This window comes from Mugil cephalus, chromosome 15, assembly GCF_022458985.1.
Source record: "Mugil cephalus isolate CIBA_MC_2020 chromosome 15, CIBA_Mcephalus_1.1, whole genome shotgun sequence".
NCBI lineage: Eukaryota > Metazoa > Chordata > Actinopteri > Mugiliformes > Mugilidae > Mugil > Mugil cephalus.
The window spans coordinates 2,272,535-2,297,115 of record NC_061784.1 but is presented as its reverse complement, the minus strand read 5'-3'; the positions used below and the strand labels follow the sequence as shown (position 1 = coordinate 2,297,115).

Genomic DNA, 24,581 nt, shown 5'->3' with positions numbered 1-24,581 from the left:
TAACATCCATATTTGTTTGAGGGCATTTCGCTACATTCTCTTGTGAGGAAATGGAGAGAGTGTAAAAGCAGGCAACGAGAGGAAACAAAGATGTTTTGTGACTTCCTCACTTTACGGTATTTTTGTCTTGTGAGTATACGTGTGTGCACATGTAATACTCATGTTGTGGGGACCTAAATAAGTTTTCACATTGCGAGGTCTCATCTCACGTTTGGGGACCAAACTAATTTTTAACATTCGACATTTTGGAGACTTGGGGAAAGTTTAGAGTAAGGCTTAGCTTAAAGCGAATAGTGGTTATGGTTATGGTTAGTCTGCAGGAAGTAAATGCAAGTCAAAGGCGATGTCCTCTGAAGTGATGGAAACATGGTCGCGTGTTTGTGTATCTAGCTTTTTCTGGTAGCAGCTCTGCACCACTGCACCTGCTGTTCAGGCTGCAAGCACGAGCGAGGAGACGCATGTGAAAAAACTAGACAGGAAGAAGCCTCGTACCTTATTGAGAGCGACAAAAGGTTTCAGCATGAGTTGATTGACGTCAGTTTGGTCAAAGACAGAGCTTGAGCGATAAATGGTGACTGAAACTGGCTGTTGATCTGTGCTATAACAAAATCCACTCTGTGGGTAAGTTACAATCGAATCTTGATACGATGAATTCTTTCAGGGGTTAAAAAAAGGAAGCACACTGCTTCGTAGTCTTTAGCTCAAAGCTGATGCCTTTAAGTGACTCTTAACCTCTGGAGGTGATGACAATAATATCGTATTTCATCTAATAATATATCAGCAGATACGAATGTTTCTGCTATTATTACTCATCTCATATATTCTTTTCCGTACTGGCAGCAGGAGTAAACTACAAAACAGTCGCACTGTTATGTGTCTTATGTGTGAACGTATGTGAAGGCGAGAGACAGTTTACACTTATTTCTCGTGTATGCTGGCAAACCGTCAATAAGCCAGGAAGGCCCCCTCCCCTCTGTTAATACTGTCTATTGTGAGCGTGTGCAGGGTGGATATGGTGAGCATTAAGTTTGCTATGGAACTATTTAGGGAAACTGTGGAACGGAAAGTATCTAAGGAAAGAATAATAATGAGAAAAAAAAAAACAGAAAACAGAGGTACTACTTATAAATAAAACCCACGTCAGACCTGCTTGCTGCTTTACTTCAGTACTTGTTTATCAAAGCCATTCTTCTGGGCACTCACCAACAGGCTAGTATGGGTTTAATATTAAGCTGTTAATAAAAATTGTAAAGTTATGAGTGAGTGAAGAGGAAGAGGCTAACAAACATGTTTCCTTTTGTCTCTTTATATACAGGTGGTTAAGACCAAAAGGGAGGCTGCAGGCACTGAAGAGTGCAAACAAATGGAAGCCATGTTAGAAGGGTTGATACAGACAGAGCCTCTCTTACACCGAGGACAGAGAGCCAAGCTCCAGTGATGATCCTCTCATCCTCACGCCACAGGAAGGAGCACCCCGCAACTGGAGTACCACCCAAATACACATCTGCATATTTGGATGGATCCCTGCAGCAAGCAACAGTCGCATTTTCTCCTCTCTCTTTGTCATTCACACTCAAGAACTCACTGACAAAGTGTGGCATCTCACAGAAGCCCCTACGAAAACCCCAGGGTTGACTAAGTTTAACCATCTTAAGTGGTGTGAATGAGGACTACCTTTGTTGCTTTCACACAACTGGGTTTTTAATCTTCGTGCACAGTGTTCCTGTTTCACACCAGCACCATAGAGACCAGGACAAAAATTTAACTGGGACAGCAGAAAGCTCTGGAGCAGAGTGGAGACATACTCACTGGACTGGAGTCAGTTTCTCAGGCACCATGCAGTCAGATGACCTCTTCATACGGAAGTTTCGCCGTCAGAACGTGCGGCCCCCTATTGCCGCCGTCAACTTTGACCACAAAAGAGAAGCAAGTGTAGTGGAGTGGCCACCCAGGAGGGATGGTGATGGAGCGGAGGCAGACAGTCTCACCCCCAGCCGTGTGGGGCTGAACTTGCGGTCTGTGGGCCGGGGCCACATCATGCAAAGAAGTAACAGCGATGTAACCTTAGGAGACTTGGACTCCTCCGGGAAGGCAGGGGGGAAAGCAGTCCGTGCTGTTGGTGAGAAGGTGGGTGCAGCTCAGGGGGACTCAGGGGTGCTTCTACACAGGGAATATGGCAGCCTGTCGTCACTGGAGAGGCAGACTCAAGCCCAAGAACCGAGCGCACATGACCAGGGGCCCATGAGTCCGAATGCCCTCCGATTCAAAGATCCCTTCCTTCTTTTAGGACTGCACGGTGACCCCCCAGAGCCTGATGGGTTCTTCCGGGGTTTGTCCAGTTCCACAGGGGACTCTCCAAAACCTGCCAAGCCACCAAAACCTGAAGGTCTTAGTAAGAAGTCCAAACCTGTGGCCCCTCAGATCCCTCAACCAGGCCCTTATGACAACCTTGGGGGCGGAGCCTGGGTGAGGAACTTTGCCCACTATGATGTTCAGAGCATCCTGTTTGACCTCACCGAGGCTGCCACAAATAGAGACAGCATTGGACGGAAAAAGAACATCACCTCAGGGGCTTCAGCTGCCTCCCAGCTGCGCCCCCTCTCTCAGTCCACCCCTTCCTCACCTGCACAGGGTGGGGGAGGCAACGGGGGGAATGCAGATGACCCTGAGCAGTCACTGCTGGATGAAGGGGATGGCAATGATAACGAGCTCCTCCTCAGCTGTCCCCATTTCCGCAATGAGACAGGGGGAGAAGAGCAGGTGGGCTTGGGTCGATCCCAGGGCAGGAGGGGACTCTGGTCAAGCCTGCGAACTCCCAACGATGCAGTTTCGGTCCTAGAGGAGCCCAGAGAAAGCCACGTCCAACAGCAGGGCAAGAGCAACTACTTCATAGAGCATGCTGATCTGGGAGCCCATTACTATCGCAAATATTTCTACATGAAAGGTATGTGCTACACTGCAGTGCATCAAAGAAACAAAAGCCATTTATGTAGCTACTTACCAGAAAGTCTAAGTAGTGGCAGTCTTTATCTTATCATTTAGGGACCGTGTGAAAATCTGTAGGGAGGAGGAGTAGGTCACAGTAGGTACTCTCTATTCTCAAGGGAGTGTAGGGGGCCATTTCAATTCTTGCCTGGATGTAGATTGTGTTGCTAACCTGTGAAAGTTCACTGTACAAAGAAACAATAGCTCTTTCTGCACTTAGGCTATTTGCATAGGATAAGAGTCCAGTCCTACCTCTTTAAAGCTTTACACTACTTATCAGAATCAGTGATTGTTACTGGATCTCTGATTTGATGGATATAATAACCAACTGTATGGTAGGTTTTTAATTCAACATTTCAGTGGCTGTTCCTTGCAGTCAAGGGTGGTTTGAAGATCAGTTGAAGAGGGGCCTTTATTCTCACAAAATGAAATATGAGAATCCTCATATTTTAAAATGAACACTCTTTCACTCAGACACTTGCTTCTCACTATTTATTTGTCTGTAATAACCTCATTACAGAACATCAGAATTTCTTTGGAATGGATGATCGACTTGGTCCAGTGGCCATCAGTTTCCGTCGGGAGGAGAAGGAAGCATCCAGCGGAGCTCAGTACAATTACAGAATCATCTTCCGCACCACAGAGGTAAACTGCCACTTTTCCCCTCTCTGAGCTCTCTTTAGGTCCAGTGTGTGTAACATTGATTTGACTGCATGTGTCCTGAATGTGAATCGTCCCCTCAGATGAAGACCCTGCGAGGCTCCATCATGGAGGAGTCGGTGCCCTCTGCTGCTCGTCACACAACGCCCAGGGGCTTGTCTCCCAAGAGGCTGCTTGAGTTCATCATGCCTGAACTGAACCTGCACTGCCTTCGCTTGGCCTCCAACTCCCCCAAGGTCAGGGACACCCTGCTCAAGCTGGATGAACAGGGGGTGAGTAATGCCACAACTGTGATACTAAAGACTTCTGAATGTCAGGAGAGACACTTTACAGGACACTGAATAATAAGAATTGGCATCTGTTTTCAGGTCAGAAGTGTCCAAAACATTTTTTTTTTGGTTGAAAAATCATAAAACCAGCTGACCACACCAATCAGTCAGGTGTGAAAATTATTGCTTTTGTTACTGTGGAGGACCACAGCTAATTTGGTCTGTTCCCACTTTCTACAGACAAACAGGTTGTGAACTATAAGCTCTCATTTCATTGTTTTTGACTCCATTGTATCACTGGGAGTAACTGCTATTTTAGGTTCTCTCCTTTTTGTTCTTTTTCCTTTTTGAATTGTTTCTGTAAATAATTACTGATTAACATTCATTTACACGTTTCTTTTTCCAGATTTTCCAACCCAAAATGTTTAGCCCACTGCAAGTTGTCCATAGAATTCAAATTACTGGGTCTGAAAACAAAAAAGAAAGAAGAAAAAAAACTCCAACTAATAATATAAAAATAACCAGTCTTTGAAAATCCATTATCAACAAACATTTAATGAATCTGATACCAATCTGAAATCTATTGATATTTCTTCGTTATTAAGACAAAAAAATATATTACATTGCACAAGTTTCCAAATATTTAAGCCCACTCTCTTTACTGTTACTAGTTTAACTAGTTTAGAACGAGAATTAACATATACACTGTCTTATGTGCTTGTATGAGCTATACCATTCAGCAGTTGGAACTCGTATAGGCATTTTATCCAGAAATGTACTCTTTATGAACTGGAAAAGTGAAGCAGTTTGAATGAAAAAACGACATACATTTGTAAATGTACAATATATCCTGTTGTCTCTGTCTTCCATTGTAGCTGAACTTCCAGAGAAAGGTTGGCGTGATGTACTGCCGGGCCGGGCAGAGCTCAGAGGAAGACATGTACAACAATGAGAGCTCAGGACCAGCATTTGAAGAGTTTCTGGATCTGCTCGGGGAGCGGGTGCGGCTGAAGGGCTGGGAGAAATACCGAGCTCAGCTGGACAACAGGAGTGAGCTGAAAACGTGCCCTACACCCTGATCTATTGGCCACATCTCACTTTGTCGCAGTGCCATTATCTGAAGGGCATCAGTGCTGCACTGACAGCCTAAGATAACTCCTATCTAGCCACATGTAATCTGAGTAATGTCTGCAAAATAGCATAGTCACTGCTGATTATCTCAGAGCTGTTTTCCCTTCAGTGCGCAGCAGAGAATAGCAAATGGGGCAGATTTGAACCTACCTGTGACAGTTTTAGCCTTTTTCGTTCAGACATGATGACTGATTCTGGTAAATCTCTTCCCGTGTGTTTCTTTGTGTTGTGCTTGTGCAGCGGACTCAACTGGAACGCACTCCCTCTACACGCGCTACCAGGACTATGAGATTATGTTTCATGTGTCCACTATGCTACCCTACACGGCTAACAACACACAGCAGGTAAAATAAACCCTAAACTAACAGATATTTGACACATGGTTTCCTTTTCATGTTCACTGAGTCGCAGACCCACTTCCTCAAACACGTATTCATCTCTTGGCTTCCACAGAAAACCATTTTCCTCAAAGGTTTCTTCTCTATTCTTTAAAAGATTGCATCAGTCCCTGTACAACCATCATTACCCATCTCTGTTCAGACTCTCATGCTTTGGTAAAAGGCTTTAGAGAAAGCCTCTGTACTCCGCTGCAAGCATGACATAAAAATCCTGCCCCCCAGTGTTCACTCCCACCGTGTAGGTACCCACTGCTGCCTTGCAGGCACTCTCCTTCCTGTTCAGCCGGCTGGTGCCTCATAGTGTGCTGGATATGGTTTAAGCCTGTTTTCTGCCATTCACAAAGACACTGGACATGGCATACTTATACAGATTAAAGACTTAAATAAAATAAAACAAAACCTGGTCATGGCAAATCCCTTGAATGCCTCTTTAAAACAGTCTTTGATTTTGATGGTTTTAGTCAAATAATCTACTGTTAAATGTGTATGAATATCTCACATCATTTTTAATCCCTTTCATTTTGAAAGAACTGGTATTCTACAAAAAAAAAAGTTTCTGCATAATCACTGAGTCATATTTACAGCAGCTTATTTGAACTTAGCTTTAGGTTCTTGGACTTCTCCTCAGTTCTTTTCATTGAACATCATGTTTCATAATCCTTTTGTTCATTTTGTTTTATTTCTGTGAGGTCTATATAATTAAAGGGGATACACGTAATTAGCAGATGTCTACACTTCCATTCCAGTAACTAATACAGTCACAACATCACCATTACAACCCAAAATAATTACATTAAAACCAGGCATATGCGTGCAGCTTGATGTGCCCCTAGTTTTAATTTCCTCTAATGACTGACAGTTTAATTAATTTTTCTGTGTTTGTGTTTTGTCTCGTCAGTTGCTGCGGAAGCGGCACATCGGTAACGACATAGTCACGATCGTGTTCCAGGAGCCAGGCGCTCTGCCCTTTACTCCAAAGTCCATCCGCTCCCATTTCCAACACGTCTTCATCATCGTTCAGGTTCACGAGCCCTGCACTGACAACACCTACTACAGGTCCGACTTCATTCTTGACCCTTGATAAATAAATTTGTACATATTGTCTGGTCTTTACTCTCCTTTCATGTGGACCGAATCTCTCTAGAAGACGTGAACTAAAAAGAATTCACACACAGTTTTGATCATGGTATAATTTCATGATATTCATGTTACTGTGGGTCTGTGAAGGTTCTCAGTCTTCCAGGTCATTGTAATCCAAAAGGCGTTTGAAGAAAGGCAACTGGACTTGTAGAATTTTCTTGAAGATGTTTCGCCGCTCATTCGTGTTATTGTGTTGTACTGTGGTGTTATTGTGTGTGTTGGTAGTTGTAGGTCAGCTTAGGGAAAAAAAAAAACACACATCTGTGCAGTGCTCCAGAGCACCACACATCACACTCCAGCCCTGAAAACAAGACACAGATTAAGTGTTTGTACTGTACTTTCTCTTACTCTCATTCCTGTTTTTTTTCCTCTTCCTCTCAGAATCGCTGTAACACGCTCTAAAGACATCCCATTATTTGGCCCCCTGTTCCCTAAGGGGGCCCGATTCCCTCGCTCGCTTGCCTTCAGAGACTTCCTCCTGGCGAAGGCAGTGAACGCTGAAAACGCTGCTGAGAAGTCTGAGAAGTTTCGCTCCATGGCCACGCGCACGCGGCAGGAATACCTGAAGGACCTGGCGGAAAACTATGTCACCACCACACCCATTGACTCCTCCACCAAGTTCCCCCTGCTTTCTCTGGGTGGCAAGCGCAAGGACAAGCTGAAGGGCGCTAAAGGAGCAGAGCTGCACAGCGCCGGGGCGCTGGTGTGGGCGGTGATGGTCAGCAACAGAGATGAGTCAGAGACAGCAGAGCTTAGGCTCCCCTGTCTGCTCGGGGTGTCAGCCGAGTCAGTGGTGCTCATTGAGAGGTACACACGCAGGGTGGTGTTTAACTGCTCATGTCGGGATGTCATTGGCTGGAAGGCAGTGATAGAGACTAAAGAGGGGGGGCCCTGCTTGGATATCTTCTATGAACGCGGGGACTCTGTGTCCATCGCTGCGATGGAGAGCCAGTCAGAGGACATCCGAGAGGTGGTGCAGAGGCTGGAGGTGGGTAACTGTGGCCTGATGTGCAATGGGTAGCAACGGGTTGGTTATGTGTCCCCAGTTCATTCACCCTGGTCTTCTCTTTTGCAGCTGGTTACGCGAGGCTGTGAGGCGCTGGAGGTCACCCCTCTGCGTGACGGCGTGGGCCAACCTGGCTTCCTGATGAACGAGGAGGGCTTTGTGACAGAGCTGCAGCGGTTCTGCTACGCCGAGAGCGGGGGCCTGCAGCTGTGGGCTCGTGTGGTGAGGCTGTGCGGACACTCGCTCGTTCACCTGAGCCCAGAGGAAAGGACGAGGCTCCTCCGCACTGCGCACAAGATCCACATCACTGTCATCCCACCCGACGAGAACGGCAAGCCTCGCAGGTGGGTGAGGCTGGAACCAGAAGGAGGAGCCAGGGAGAGAGAGAGGGGGAGGGCGCATATTTAGGTCAACAGACAGGGAGTGAGACGGGAGAAGGGGCTCGTGAGTATGAAACTAGATGCAGAAAGTGAAGATTAGTCTCAAAGCAGTGGTGAGAGAGGGGTCAACAACAAAAGAGAGGGGTTAGTGGGACAAGTCTAAACTCACTCTGCTGTTGATGACAGCCTGCAGTCAGTGTCACACCAGCTGGCCATCAACCAATCAATCCCTCTAATGATCTTTAATCACCCTGGCACAGGCTGTTCCACCGTTACCAGCACTCTCCATTCAGCCCAAATCAGAGAAATGGTAGAAATAGCTGCGGACACAACTGTTAAGATAAATAAGCCAATATTAAACCAGACACTGCTACAGCTCTCAGTTAGCTTAACATTTCAAAGCTGGCAGCATCCTCAGAGAACACCCCTGGTTTATTTATATTTCAACACTGAAGCTCTTCTTTGACAACAAAGCACAAATTGTCACAGAAATGTCATGGTGCGTGATAGGAAGTGGAGGCTCTGTGATTTCAAAGGAAAATAACAGGAGACAAATACAGAGCTTTTTTTTTAACATCTTATCGTTCTTTCTGGCTTCTCAGTTAATTTATGACTCACGGTGCAATGAGTAGCTGGATGGAAACCAGAGACGACGGTGACAGTTTTATTATTCCACAGTACTGTATGCTGTTGTTTTGTTTCATGCTCTGCAGAAGTTTCTCCGAGCTATATCAGAAAGCCATTAAGGACGCAGAGTGCAAGCCCGGTGAGGATCAGTCCGGAGAGGCCTGGGTGCTGGACGAGAGGGAAGAAGAGGAGGAGGAGGAGGAGGAAGAGCAGGAGGAGGTGAATGAGGCCGAGCTGAAGATGAGCGGGGTTGATCAGCCGGACACAGTGGAGGTGCAGCTGGAGGCCGGAGAGGGCGAAGAGCTGTCGTATGATAAAGGCCAAAATCAGAAAGATCATGGCTCGGTCCTCCTCACGCCGCCCAGCTTACCCTTGTTACGAGCCACTTCTCTGCAGGACCAACCGGCCAATCAGACCCAGGAGGACAGCGCTCAGCAGATTACACGTAGCATCTCTCTGGAAAGACAGTCGTCCTTCGGTGATGCAAGTGACGGGTGAGTCTAAGACTAATACCACTTTTCGGATGGATAGATGGATGGATGGATGGATGGATGGATGGATGGATGGATGGACGGACGGACGGACGGACGGATAGATAGATAGATAGATAGATAGATAGATAGATAGATAGATAGATAGATAGATAGATAGATAGATAGATAGATAGATAGATAGATAGATAGATAGATAGATAGATAGAACTAGAAATGCTGCATTGTTAGATGTTATAAGCCATTTACATATACAGTGCTGCTGATGCAACACAATTTAATCTCAGTCAGTGCATCACTTTTTTGAAGGGCGAGGGATGAAGAAAGGACATCAAGCAATCTCATTTTGGCATTGAAGTGTGTATGCTTAATGGAAACATTATTTATGTTTTACATGCAAATCTTTTAGTTTTTAAATACCTTATTTCCAGTGGTAGAAAGTGACTTTAAATGCATTTAGTCAAGTTATCAGGAAACACTGTGCTTTTTACTCCCAACCATGACCACGTCGTCATAATCACTATATAATAACACTGATTACATGTGAGGTGTTCCTGGTCTGCAGAGGCCAGTACATATCAAAAGTGGTCCAATGATGCAAACATGGTCTGATCCAGCAGACGAGCTACTGCAGCTCAAAGTGTTGAGAAAGATAATTGTGGTTCTGAACACAGAGTGCGTCAGTCTGTTTTTTTAAGAGGCTCCGTATCCAGACTAGTAAGGGGAGTCACGCTGATCCCTGTGCACTGCTAAAAGCGCCTACAATCCACACATGAGCATCTGCACTGGACCACGGAGCAATGGAGGACGGCTGCCTGGTCTTTTGCACCATGGCCCAATATCCACATCAGTACCAGGACCCTTGCAATTTAAGCTCAAACAACATGTCAAGTAAATAATAAATGGCTCAATCAAGGCCATAATCAGCTGATCACTACAGTCAGTCCAAGCAGCATCTATATCCGTCTAGTGAATTAGCGCTCAGCTTGACGAAGAAATTGTGCATAAGGTAAATATTCTTGAGGACAATTTTAAAGTCTGCTGCACACCGAATCAAATCTGACTGCTTTTTATCTTCACACAAAGCCATGGAGATTACTCCACTCAAAGTGCTCCAGTTTCTGTTTGTTGTGACCTCTGGATTGGATATAAAAAAAAAATTTGTGAAGCATCGACAGCAGATTTCATTTGTTTCCTCCCCCACAGGCACGTGTACGACAACATTAGGGTGAAGGCGGAACGCCACATCTATGAGAACGTCGGAGAGCTGAGGGACACTACGCCTGATCTGATCCTGGCCGTCAAACCCAAGGCTGCCCTGGAGGACGAGCAGGTGACAAACCAAAAATAAAGGACTTTCGAGCAGTTGTTCCCCTGTGCTCCATCCCGGTTCTGACAGAGTTTATCTTGACCTCTTTCCTGTCTTCAGTTCATGGGGACTGAGTTTGACGATGACAAAGCTTCGGCGAGTGACTCCTCTCTCTCATCTTCTCGGTTGTCATGTGACCGGGCAGAAAGAAATTCGCGAGCCCTAAGTCTTCATAACTCCATCACCAAGAGTAAGTTTATTATTTTAATTATACTGTTAAGTACATGCCCGCATACATGTGTTAATGTTTAAAAAGTGATTTTTTACTTAAGTACTGATGCAAGTGTGTAAATTAAAATAGGTCACAGAGATATTATGACCCCCATCACTGACTGCAAATAAAGCAAAACACAGGCAACACAACTGCCCAAACCACTGCACATATTTGCAAAGCATGCCTGCCCGATTTAAGCCTCAAATTCCTGTTTTTTCCCCTAGATTTTTTCTTCATTATCCTCCCTCTAGTCCCCACTGCATCCCCTTTGTTCGTCCTCTTTCATCCACGCTGCCCCCTATTCTGCTAATCTAATATCACCCCTGCTCTGCTGATACCCCCTGCCAGGGCTGGGATAAAAGGGGGACAGATGGGTAGTGGGAGGGGTGGAGTTTTAGGCAGCCCCAAATCAAGGAACCCCTCTTATGCCATCTGCTCTGCCTCCACTGAGACTATGAGACTCATCATTTAGCCACCGTAGGAGCATGCTTGCTCATCCTCTCTTCAGATTCTTCTGATTTTTGTGGGGGGTGGTGGGGGTGGCATCTTCTGAGGCAAATAATTGATTCACATTCTTTCATGGCGTTATAAAGCAACTTTCTAAAGTGTGAATAATAAAATCTTAATTTAAAACAAAGATTGTAGTATCTTAAATGTCATAACTTTTGTATATATATATATATATATATATATATATACACAATTTACACACAATAACAGTATGTTAATTGAACTCATTGTCTTCATGGGTTTGGTTTTTTGGACGTACCCTTTTTTGTAAATTCCTTATAAATTGGCCCATTCATCTTTGCGACTCAGAAACACTTCATCTTGTAGATGTTATTTGTACATAATAACATTTCCTGGATGTTGCTGTATCCTCTGACCCCTAAATCTGATCATGATTAACACAGCAGCACCTCCCAGTGGGGACTCTTTGTTACTGCGGGTCCCAAAGGAACCTGGCTGCTTTCCTCCTGTGTTGCTCCAGATACACTGAACTACAGTTTGTTAAATATGACACTGTGACAAATGTCGACCACTTTCTCACAGTTCTCTCGGAGACCACAGACTCGACTGAGGAGGAGTGGCAGTCCATCGCTGACCTGGCCACGGCCTGCCGCAGCATCCTGGAGGCTTTGTCGCGAGAGGGTGAGTAACTGTGTTTATGTATTTAAATTTAAGCTTTTTTTGTTTGTTTGTTTGTTTGTTTTAGACTGGAACCAGCTTTTTTTCATCAAAGGTTTAAGTTGGGTAGACTTTTTCAGTAAATAACTGTATGGTTTTAATTGACTAATTACAGACATTATATCATTATTATATGTATTATTCATGTATTATTATGTATCAATTATTATACATTATATCAACAAACAATTTGCCATGAAATGTATTTGATAAATTCATCCTTTAGCTAACATTTCAATCAGTACTGTCCTAATGCTCAAAATTTTTTCAATAAAAATAAAATGAAATAAAATAAAGCCCTAGCGTGCGAAGAGCTCTGACCTCAGCCTCATCCAACACCTTTAAGATGGATCAGGATACTGACTGTGAGCCAGGCACATTGTCAATATCGGCCTCACTAATGCTGCATGGGAGCAAATCGCTGCAGCCAGGTCTGCCAGGTTTAAGGTCTTTGAAATCCTTCTTAGAGGAGTACAGGGTGTTTTAGAAACAGATTAAAAGTCGTGGATTTGAAATGAGAGGGTCGGGTGTCAGAGATTCCTAACGTTTTTGGTGAGACCTCCACACACCAGCCTGTCAGATGAAGAACATGTATATTTCAGCCATGTTATCTTATATTCATCTTAACATTTCTACGTTACCTGTTGATTCTTCACTGATTTATTAGTTACAAACTATTTGCACTGTTTAAATCAAAATAAATTACATCACCATTAAATCTGTAAACTTTCAGCATCACAATGAATGCATCAGGCAGGACAATTTATCCAGTATTTATCCACTTCTTTTAGCCTTTTATCTGTTAGCCATTAGCTTCTTACTTTCAGTTTCAGTCATTTGTTCAGTGCTTTCCTAGAAACTGCAGTCTTTGTTTTTGTAATCAAATTGTAATTTCCCATATTTTCAGATTAGTTCGACTAATCACTCCATGTACATTTTGCAACTGCAAGACTCCAACTCCTCTGGGAGGAAGTCTCCCTCATATTTATTTTCTGTAATGGTTTTAAATGATAATAATGTGGATAATATTCCTTATCGCAGACCGCAAAGCCGGAGACCCCTCCCAAGCTGGAGCTGACCAGACTGACGGCAAGCTGAGAGACTCGAAGGAGAGGTGGGTTGCTATAAAGTACCTAGAAGAGGGAGAGGTTCAATACCTCTGTACTTAGTCTCTGGCTTTTCCTTTTCTCAATCATTGTACGCATGCCTTTTCTCAACTGGATAAGACCTCCACCTTCTCTCTCAATTATTTAGACTTTATTGGCCACATCCAACTGTTTGAGTCAATGTGATGGCTTCTCTCTGCCATAAAGAGAGGCCTCTTGCTGACTCACTGATGCACTTATGTGCATGCACAGCATGTCCGACTCACTGCTGTGGCCATCTTTCTGTGAAACTCCGGCTACAATCCATTTTATTTTTCCTTTAATGTTTTTTTTCCACCTCTTTGGTCGCGTCACTTTCCTACCCCATGCCGGGACTGAACTTACAGAGTCTGCCGAAGAGTTGCAAAGCAGAAAATGGGTCAATAAGAAAAAAAATAAGCCAATGTGGAGCTTTTCTTCAGTCTGAGTCAGTGTTTGCAGCCTCAGTATATGTCCACCCATGTAGACATCAGCACTGTTTTTAATTCACCGTTAGAACTGACCTCAGCTTCCACCACTGTTAGCATCTGTACATTTTATTTATTGTCTTTGTGTACCAGAATCTTTGGCAACAATTAAGAAAAAATCTTCTGTAATTTATATCATCACACTTGACAACACACTGCTACACCCAGATCCTTTTACAGCAGAGCCAAGTTCCTTCCATCCTTTAAAGGCATGACCGGGAACACACTCATGCTTCGTGCAATAGGGTCTAGTCATTATAACTGCAGTAGAGGCAATGCATTATGGGATGACTACACTCTCTCAGAGTGGGTCTGTTTGTGAGATGTAGCAATTACTGTAAATTGATCTGAGAGTATTACAGGTTTCATCCGCGGCAGCAGGGACAAAGTCTTGGTCTGCCAGTGTGACGGATGGCTCCATAGCCAATCAAGCAAATAGAAAAGTTCCCTCACCCTGTACGAGATGAAAAGAGGTGTTTACAGGAGGAGCGGACATGTCCTTTCTAAGAATGCCTTTGTTGATTTCATAGCTCAGCACCTAAACCATCCTGAAGCTTTTTGGTTTCCATTTGTGCATTTTGCAGGTACAATCATGATCGTTTTTGACAAAGTGTCACTGCTTCTCTTTGTTGCAGTGACTCTCCAGGCCACCTAGAAGAGAAGGTATCGCAGCTGGAGGCCATGCTGAAGAAGCTGCAGGATGACCTGCAAAAGGTGCTTTGATTTCCGTGAATGTTTTTTTTCTTTGGTCAAATTTTCAGTGAGCTCCAGCAGAAAGTCGGCAGGTAGGAGAAAGTATTTAAACTGCTCAGCTTCTGTGGAGCGAGATGATTTCTATCTGCAGATGCAGCTTTTTATTTATGTGCATCCATGCAACCATTTCAAGTCACAGCTGACTCACTATAGAGATGCATTAGATACAAAAACACTCTAAAAGACATTTATTTATTTATTTATGATTGTGTTTCTGATTTTCGGGGAATATTTCAGTATCATATTTTTTTACATGTATTGAAGCTGTTATCAAAACTGCACATCACCACTAAATATACTTTTGTGTTGCTCTGTTTATTTTCCATGTTGATGCCACAGAATACTGTATGTACTGAACTCGAAGGCTGCTTGACAAAAAAAAACAAAAACATAACAAAAAACAAAATAACAAACTATTCTCAACACAAAGTCCAGTTGCATTTCCAGAGCTTTCAGCCACACCCCATGGCCTTAACTCGGTGGATGGAGTTGCTCAGTCTACAGACAAAAGGACTTTGTGTTTAGAATTCCTTTGCCAATACTGTTTGTCTCTGTGTGTACAAAGCATGATATTTCTCCCAATTAAATGGCAAGTTTTCTATTTTATTTTTTTTTTTTAAAGGGGACCTGCTATGCTAATTTCCATCTCTATTTTTATTCAAGGACTCCTCCACAGTAGCTCTTCATTAATCACATTTTTTTTAAAAAACTGCTTTACCTCATATGAGCCCTTTATGCGGCCCTTCAGTTCATCCTTTCCCTGAAACAAACTGTTTTTGCTCCTGTCTCTTGAAGGGACCCCTCCCTAAAAGTTCAGGCATTGTGGGATACTTTGCTTTCAGTTGACACTACTCAATGTAACGGCTAGTGTGATGACTGCTGAAAGCAAACTGTAAACCTTCCAAGTAACAAACTGTTTCCCAAATCAATCAGGAACGTCCGCAGCGACAAAGATTAGACGTCTGTTAAATAAATATCACGCTCATTACTGTTACTGTGTGACATAACTGTGGATATTTGTGTGCTGGAGTACATTAAATGCCTAAAATCCAAGTCGACTGGTTTGTGTATGTGTGCATACATTTACCAAGAAGACCGTAGTTGACCTTTATACCTGTGCATTGATCTACGAGGAGCTAACGTCGGCACAAAAGTAGAAAATCCATCCAACATTGTAACATCATGCATCACAGAAAATAAGGAAAAGCATAATGGGTCCCCTTTAAGTCCTCGATTAGGACTGCAACTATAACTATTTTCATTATTGATTAATCTAATGGATATTTTTCTAATCAGTCAATCATCTCTGAATTATCTCCCAAGGTTACTGACAAACAAACATTTAGTGCTGAAACAATTAGTTGATTGACGGAAAACTAATCGAGAACAATTTCGATAATTGTTCCAACCTCTCAGACGTAAGGATTTGCTGCTTTTCTCTGTTTCGTAACAAGGCAAGCAATGTGAAGGCATCGCACCGCACTCTGGAAACATTTGGCTCTTTATCCATAATTTTTGACACCTTAATGATGCTGAAAATAATCATCAGACTATTCAATCACGAAAATAATTGTTAGTTGCAGCCCTATACCCATTGTAAGAGATCATCTGACCAGCAGCCGTTAAAGCACTGATTTTAATAAATGACAGTGAAAAGTCAGCAAATGTTTGGTCGTCTTTACCTGATTTAATGACTAAAAGGACACATCAAAAATATGATCAGTTGGACTAATTGTTTCTGCACTGTTTCTGGTTTCTGGATTTATTCTTACTCACTGCCGTGCTGTGTTCTCCCTCTGCACCGTTTGGTTTGTTTTGGTTCTGTGTTTACTACCCACGAGTTTCCTTTAAGCCAATCCTGTACCTGTCGCTCTCCTCCCGTTCCTGCCACAGCGATCTGAGCGACAGCTTTTGTTTTGTTGTGTGCCGATGTCTTTCAGGAGAAAGAAGACAAGGCGGTGCTGCAGGCCGAGGTGCAGAGCCTCAGGCAGAACAACCAGCGGCTGCAGGAGGAGTCTCAGAGCACGGTGGCCCGCCTCATCAAAGTCACCGAGCTGCTGTGCAACGTCAACAAGCCCTGTTAGCTTCATCTGCAGAATGAGTAGAACCTAGAAATCTGCAGAATGATGCAAATCGTGCAATGTGCTTGTATGCCCAACACATTCATTTTGTTCATATTTGCAAAACACGTACCTATCCTCTTCAATCTGTGTATCGCCACAGTCTCTGAATCCTGGACTGGTCTGCTGCTGAGGGAGTATGCAAATCAGATCATAAAAGAGAATATTAGGACATTTTCATCATCTCATGATGACCTTCACGGGCTGACCAGCGCAGGCTGCTGTGTTGATGACGAATCAGAGTGCTTCTCCTGGTGTGTGTGTGTGTGTGTGTGTGTGTGTGTGTGTGTACTTTGCTTAAAATACTTGACAAGCTGGGCTGAATAGCACTTGCATAAACAGTGGCAATTAGGACTGAGAGACCCTGTATAGCATGTTCGGTGGTGTCTTATCCGAAATGACCAAAAGTTGTATATATGTATTTCACCAATAATATATGTTAATAGTAGTATTGCTATCCTCTCTACCAGACATGTAGTTGCTGTGTCTGAGTAGTTCTGCAGCACTGATAGTGTGTAAGGCCTTGATACAAAACACAAGAGGGAAAAAAAGGGGGGATGTGGCTATTTACAAGCCTGTACTCAGCCTTTTATTTCAGAAGATGTACTGACGCTCCCTGACGGGCCTCAGGGCCAGGTCGGTTAGGTAAGGACATCTTCCTGTGCCCTCCTCACTTCTCAGTAGTACTGTATTTAAGAAATTTAGTTTTTAGGGAGACACAACTCAAAATAACTGGAAACGAACAACAACAACAACAACAAAAAAAGAACTGAGCATGCTTGTTACTCCCGGAAGTATGTATCAAAGGGTTTTACCTCTCCTGAAGACACAGACTGTGGCAGGAAAGAAGTGCTTCAGCTTTCTTCCATGATCGCCTGTAGCTGTCTATCTTCTAACCTCACTATTGTAGCAGCCATACTGTAGAAGATCTCTCTCCTGCTGGCCTGAACCACAGAAAGCCAAAAGGCAGCTTTTATTTCAGCTGGCAACATAGCTTTAGGTGTCCGAATTAAACACCTTGAACCGATAGTGAAAAACAGAATATTGTATTTAAATATGTTTTGTGTTTGGCAGATGTCTACAGTGACTATCTTGGGTAATTGTTTACTATGGCTTATGAGTGGTAGCAGTACGAACAGTAGGTGAAGTCTTACCATTCCACCCTGGTGTGTGTTTCTGTGTCGTTCTTGCACTTTTATTTTTTATTTTTTTGGTAAAACCAACACTGGACGGGACAAAAACTGTACTTCTCTTAGCCTGCATGGGTTATTGTCACTCAACGTAAGAAGGTGGATAAGATCTCATGCCCCTGACACCACCTTACCTCACCTTTCGCTGCTGACAACGCCACAAATGGAGCGTGTCGAGAGGAGTTGGACTGCTTCCCCTCAGTGCCAACGAAGAAGCCCAGGCAGCTTTCCCGAATCTTGAAATTAAACTGAACTGACCGCAAACTAATCTCCAAACTCTGAACTGAAAGGGATGCCAAACGTTCGCCAGTCACTCAGACTCTGTTGTTTCTTGTACAAAATTCCTCTTGTAATTTTATTTTAGAGTCACTGTGAATACCTGGTACCAGCATATTAAGATATGGTATATACAGATTAAATTATGAATCCAAACTTTATGAATATGTGAAGATACTGTATGTACAGCTGAACTGTTTCATGTAATGCACCGGGGTGTGTACGCCCTCCTTTTTGCGGGATGATTATGCAGACGAGTGTTTATCATGGCCATGCTGGCTTCTGATTCATCTCCTCAACATGACTTAACAGGGAGACGCTGGTGTGTGAAAACCTGTTTTACTGTGTCTTGTATAGTTATTTAGATTATAGGAGGTTGGTCTAGCATGAGAATGTGCCAAGCAACTTCCAAGCTCCCCTCTGTATGTGTGTGTATGTATAAAATGTAACTTATTAATCATGCAAATGTGGATTTTCTTGTAGCTGTTTAAATGTGAAGGAAGTTGTGAGGATGAAATTGTGACACAGGGCAGAAAGGAAAGATGGGATTGGGTGTACGTTTCTTTTGTAGACAACCAACAACTATGACACAACTCTTACTTTGTAACTATGGGTCTTATCATCATTTTAGCATTGAGCTATTTTAGCTCGAACATGTTTAATAAGGTCTTAAAACACCATTAGGTACGCCTTAATGAGTGAATCTCTTGTCAGAATGGATCAAACTGGTCATACTGGTGTAATGTGAAGGCTTATTTCTCTGACTCTGTGCCTACCTGAAGATGTAATGTATGTTAACCCAGCTTAGCGACTTCATTTCTTTGCATTTGGTTGCACTTATTGAGGCTTTTTTTTAATAATTATTTTTATTGTGGCAGATAAAGGATTTTCTAGGAGACCGTCACAACATCTGGTCTTTCATCTGCTGTGTGAGGGGAAAGTCGTTGGGTGCCACGTGATCTGGATAATAATAATAGATGTGTGTTGTTAATCTCAAGCATCGCTGAAGGCTCACAGCTCAATGAGTACCACAGATTGTTAAAGAAACCGACAGATATATGATTTTTAAAAGTGAATTAAAAGGACAAGGTGCTTAAAAGATGTCTGCTCATGCACTGGAATCAACTTTCAATTGGAAGGATGTTGTTCTATGAGTTTGGTACATAGAAATAAACTGTCTCACGAAAGGTAAAGGAGCTTAAAGAGAGGGAGAAAAATGAGTGAATAATAATTTGTTCACAATTCATCTGCTTGACCCAATTTGGAAGTGCAAAAATGTGAACCTGGTGTCACGCAAAGTTTACACAGGTGTTTGACCAATTCTCTTAAAGCAGATTATATTGAGACATTTGTTTGGCTTAAAATGTGATGGAATCACTTGGGGAGGATGTCCGTCATGTTCTCTTTTTAATCTGAGTTTTCAGGCTTTTTTAAAAATGATTTGATTAACCCACTTGTCACAAAAGATCATTCCAATAACTCATTCTAATTTAGACAAGCTCCACAGCAACCGAGATGCTGCAGAATATTAATGACTCATGAGTCAGAGACTGATTAAACAAAAAGTTTTACAAATGGATAGTATTTATTCTAATGTAGTAGTAGTATTTAGTAGTCTGCATTCAAATGTAGTCTGGCGAAGATCCAGACTCTGGTGACTACGGAGTGAAGTCACGCGGACTGGACTGAACTCTGATCAACACAGGACGTGAAGGTAAAAGAGCTCAGAGCAGCACGGGAGGGAGCAGAGTTAAGGACTGACAGCAGCAAGATGACTGGCGCCAGGGCCTCATCAGAGACAGTAAAAAAAGGAAGAACGCACATGATAATATTCGCACGGTTTCACTTGGTTGGACAAATTGTAATGAATAGATAAGTAGTATGCACAAATGTTTATCCACATGTATAAGTACTGAAAAGCAAAGGGCTGACATCATTTTGAATAAATCTTTGCCTTACAGGGTGCTGTTAGGTGTCTGTCATACCAGCTGCTCATCGTCAATGTTATTCCAGGTCTAAATCCATCCTCTGGCTCTGAGAAGCAGGACTTAACAGCACTCATCTCGTCACAATCAAACAGCATCATGTTCTAAATCTTCTTTCTCTTGTCTTTAAGAACGACACTTAAGCTATAGAGAACCTGGTTATCAGAAGCTTTTATTTATTGTTAAATCATGGTTAAAGCCAGTTGAGGAATATGTTTAAAAGACTCTAGTAGTTGGCTTTGACCGGGTTTCGCAGTATTTGCTAGTTCTGTGATCGTCACACTTGGCCAACTCCAAATAAATCCAAGAAACAGAAAGTTTAACTTCCTGTTTATCTTTTAGATGAGCTGAGCAAGCATGGCGTGGTGACGGGGTCTGTCCTCAAGCCCTCAAACCTCCACAAGAATGATGTTGGCTGATGAGTCACGAAAACGCTGTCTTTGTTTTCGGATATTCAGCCATTTAGCCTCCCACTGGGAACTGAAATATGCTGACCGAGCAAAGTATGGAATCTCTTGAGGTCAGTCTGGTTCATGTTTTGAAATTATTACACAATAATCACACAGTCAAGACACTTATCACACTTTCTTACACCACAGATCAAGACTGTTAATCTATCACCACAGGATAGGCCACTAACACTAGGCCGGTTTCGTTTTCATCAACTTTCTTTGCAAATTAACACTATCCAATTAATACTACATACAGTATATGATGTTGTTGTGGCTGATGGGACTGTGCTTAGCTTTAAAACCCAGAGTATACCACAAACAGAAATGAGATGAAGATGAAATGTTAATCATTTAAGTGACGACACTTTATGAAATTAGTCCCATTCGACTTTTGTTCTAAACAGCAATCTACCAAAAGCCAATGACATTAGTGTAAAGTGCTAGTAAATGAATTCATCAGTTATTGGTCTGTAGAAAAGCAAACCAACAATGTCTTGTACCCTGTCAGTTTAACAATCTAATGGCCTCTTTAATATAAACTTCCTCTTGTATGTTTTACATGAAATATACACATTCCTGATGACATTAGATTAAAATGGCTATGCAGGATGTGTGGGATTTTTTATAGTCATTAAGCTTTCTTGAGGATGTGTGCAGTGTTGAATATTTGTGTTTTTGGCCAGCATTCACTGGACTTGGGTTAACACCACAACATTGGGATGTGACTAAGCATCCCATTGCCAATCAATCAGCCACAGCGTTAAACCCACTGCCAGGAGAACTGAATAACATTGACCATCCTGTTGCAATTCCAGCAGAACATTGAGAAACCTTTGGACAGGGCATGTATGTGGATGTTAGACATGTACCACCCACCTAGACCAGACCAGACACCTCCACCCCGCATAGCAATGACACTCCTTGATGGCAGCAGACATCCTGACACACACACACAAAAACGCTGTAGCAACAACTCAAAAAAACATGGAGAACAGCACAAGGTGTTGACCTGGCCTCTAAATTCACTAGATGTCATCAGATATCTGTTGGATGATCCACAGAATCCCTTCCCCACAACCCGTAGGACCCAAAAGCCCCCCACTAAGAACATCCTGTTACCAGACACCACATGACAATATCAGGATAATATCTATGTCCATTCTCTGATGACTCACAGCTGTTTAGGAGGCACAAGAGAGAACTACACAATATTAGTTATGAACCTATGTTATGACCTTATAAGGTCATAACATTAATTATGTCATAATGTTATGCTTGATCTGTGTACATGAAAATGTTAAATACTATATATGACAGAGCATTAAAATGCTGTCAGTATACTCAGATCAATGAAAATTTAGTTTACGGCACTGTTAAGCCTAAATCTTAACCCTTCATCGGAAATCACTCCAAGGCCTGTCAGTCTGGACAGCTTTAACACTCATGCCATCAAAATCCGTGGGGTATGGTCTAACTTAGTTTCAATTGTATTTAGACCTAGAAAAGAACATTTATTTCATTATAAATGAGTGAGTGACTTGGCTGACTGAGAAGAGGTAAAACAACATTGTCATCAGAAAATTTTACAAGATGTTTTGTATTTGCTTCAGCTGTAAAGTTCAGATTTTCGACTATTTATGACTGCGATGAATGACTGTAAGAAAATCCATCTAGTCAGTTGATGATCCATGTAAATGGAAATAACACACAAGCTTGTTCCATTGTGCGAGGCATTGTTCAGAATAAATACCTTTGCAGTGTATGGTCCTCTCAAACTGCACTATATCAAGAACTGATCTAATTACATCCACAATTTCCGATTTAGCTACTTTTGTTCCATTACTTGTGAAATACAGTAAATGCCACAGGCTGCAAGTCACTGAGTATCTCAAGGCAATCTACCAAATAGTTTAGGTGGTTTTTTTTTTCTGGACAAGGTGGTGGACTGATCAACAAACACGGCAAAACTGCACATCTGTCACATTTAATACCAGCTGATTATCATTACATCATATTGCCAATTCCTTAAAAACTGATTTGGATGTATTTGGATGCAATGATATCTGTCTGTTAAATAGAAGACAAAAGAAACCAGCCTAAGGTCACATGAACACAGATTTTGAGGAAGATCCTCCCTGTTTTGAAATAGTTACATGTACATTCCCAGCTCCCTGAACTGATACAGCATGAGGTAAGACAAATACACTTTCCAAAGCTTGTTCCATGATCATAATACAGCACGACAACATCATACAAACATTTCCCAGGACTTTGTCCCCTGGAAGGCTTTCCTAAACACCGGCGGCAGAAAAACACTTTATCTTCCCAGCCTTGACACCAGGAGGAGGACTGATGACAACAATGCGCCGGTCTATGTCTTTATTTGGGGTTGGAGTGCAGGACTCTTCACTAGGGGCTACGTGTCACACACAGCTCAAGGGCTTAACGCCAATTTGACTCATCCGTGTTCTGTAAATACAGAGGCCATTTACTGTGTGTGTGTGTGTGTGTGTGTGTGTGCGCGCGCGCGCGCGTGTGTGTGTTTGTGTGTGAGTTCCTGTTTTCATTAAGTTGTGGGGTCAAAACTCTTGTGGAATACTAATGTTGCGGGGCCCTGCTGTCAAAGTGGGGTAATTTTTGGGGCCCCACATCTTTTTGAAGGTTAAAACCTAATACAACTCAAAGGTTTAGGGTTAAAGGCTAAAGGTCAGGGTTAGAGTAAGAGGCTATAGGGAATGCATTATGTCAGTGGAAAATCTTTTCAAAGATACTCGAGTTTGTGCACGTGTGTTTAGACTCCTGGATTGTATGCTGGTTTTTAAATGGCCAGACCACTACAAGTAGATAAGGCCTAACGTGAGTCCATCTTCGCTGCTGCAAATAAGTTAACACTGGACAGATGCAAATGTCAGACAGATATTTTATCCAAGTGGTTTACTAATGTTTAAAAATATACGTAATAATTTACCTAGGCTGAGCTTCTGCTAAGCTAAGATGAAATTGATGATTTTTTATTTGGTAATGTCTGGTTTCCAAACATCTTCATCTAAATGTTCTAAAACTTATCACAGCCTCTTTCAGTTCAGCAGAACAAAAGCCACGTTTAACAAGTTTCTATGAACTAAATCCGCATGCAGTCTGTTAATAAGTGATGCACCTCATGTAACAGACTGTCTAAGTCAGCAATAAACTGATCAAAGAGTCCTCCCCTCATGCCATAAACTCTGGAGTTAAACATTAAAACTGACAAACAGCAGAGCACTGCAGTCTTACAGATGTATTATGGGGCTACTTCATCTTTAATTTGCCTGAAGTGAAAATGGGCCTTTTTAAGGTATTAAGTTGAAACTGAAGATGTTAACCAGACAAATTGTATTTTATCGTACATGTAATGCAAAAGGTTCAGTGCATCTTTGTGCACTGTGTGTGTTTCTTTTTTCATTTATTTAATGTATATATTTATTCCAGTTTGTTTATCCTATGTTACCTTTTTTTTTTTTAACTGAGATTGTCCACTCAGTCTTGTGTTGATGTTGCCTGCTCTGTGTGCACTTAATTGCCCTCTGGGAATAAATAAAGTTTTCTGAATCTGAATCTTGGAAACTGCCACGGGAGGATAATAGCATACAGTAACTACAGCAGTGTGTCTAAATCTTCACCCTGTTCCTGGAAGCTCTCCATGTGACAAGTACTCTTTGTTTCCCAAAAATAGAAAATGTCCTCCTCACTTTTGCTTTAATTCAAGAGCCTGGGTGAGGAAACTGGATTGAAACATCAGAGAAGGGAATCAGAGGCAAAACACATTTCAATGTAAATAATTTAATTTAATTTGTATCGATATGTCAGCAATCTGAATAATTGCATGCTGCAGTGGGTATCGGGTGTCACATTCTTTTAAGTTATTTAATGCTCGAAATAAGCCGTCTCTCCCCACTAGCAGACTCGTCCACCTGTCTGTGTTAGTTACAACAGCACTCTATATTAAGCAAGTTGTCAGGATGGACATTTCCTGAGAGAGGGCGCTCACAGGAGTAGGGAAGCTTCAAAATCTCCTCCTGCCGCGTGCAGCCTGCAGGGGGGTGACACAAGGAAAGCAACACCTGCACAACACAAAGCAGTTTAAATGCTATAAATAGCACATATGAACAGCTAGATTTTGTTGGACAGTAAAAGCAGTATGGGTAGAAGAATGAACAGTGTTAGTGATGGTGGCTATGGATGTAGTGAATAAGTGGCTGTTGCTGTATCACCCTCTCCAGTCTTCTTTTACCACAGTACTGCTTAGAGGAGCCTCGCCTGACGTGTTACTATCTGGCACTGATATGGAAACTGTGG

At 42.5% G+C, this 24,581-nt stretch overlaps 1 protein-coding gene across 8 annotated transcripts in view; it reads left to right on the top strand.

Moving 5' to 3' along the window:
* Positions 1-18,910, top strand: part of zmp:0000001168 (signal-induced proliferation-associated 1-like protein 2) — a 31,519-nt gene extending 12,609 nt beyond the window's left edge. For 2 of the 8 annotated variants that reach the window (XM_047606326.1, XM_047606325.1), the window contains exons 2-16: positions 1,316-2,944; positions 3,506-3,630; positions 3,729-3,917; positions 4,790-4,964; positions 5,286-5,389; positions 6,342-6,499; positions 6,965-7,571; positions 7,659-7,933; positions 8,683-9,090; positions 10,294-10,420; positions 10,517-10,646; positions 11,724-11,822; positions 12,900-12,972; positions 14,106-14,184; positions 14,563-15,883. In XM_047606326.1, coding sequence (XP_047462282.1) covers positions 1,837-2,944; positions 3,506-3,630; positions 3,729-3,917; positions 4,790-4,964; positions 5,286-5,389; positions 6,342-6,499; positions 6,965-7,571; positions 7,659-7,933; positions 8,683-9,090; positions 10,294-10,420; positions 10,517-10,646; positions 11,724-11,822; positions 12,900-12,972; positions 14,106-14,184; positions 14,563-14,748 — 3,843 coding nt within the window. In that variant the 5' untranslated portion in view covers positions 1,316-1,836 and the 3' untranslated portion in view covers positions 14,749-15,883. Of the gene's footprint in view, positions 1-464; positions 622-1,315; positions 2,945-3,505; positions 3,631-3,728; positions 3,918-4,789; positions 4,965-5,285; positions 5,390-6,341; positions 6,500-6,964; positions 7,572-7,658; positions 7,934-8,682; positions 9,091-10,293; positions 10,421-10,516; positions 10,647-11,723; positions 11,823-12,899; positions 12,973-14,105; positions 15,884-16,163 lie in introns of those variants that run through there. The other 6 variants (XM_047606327.1, XM_047606331.1, XM_047606328.1 and 3 more) reach the window with 6 other exon arrangements.
* Positions 18,911-24,581: the final 5,671 nt, after the last annotated feature.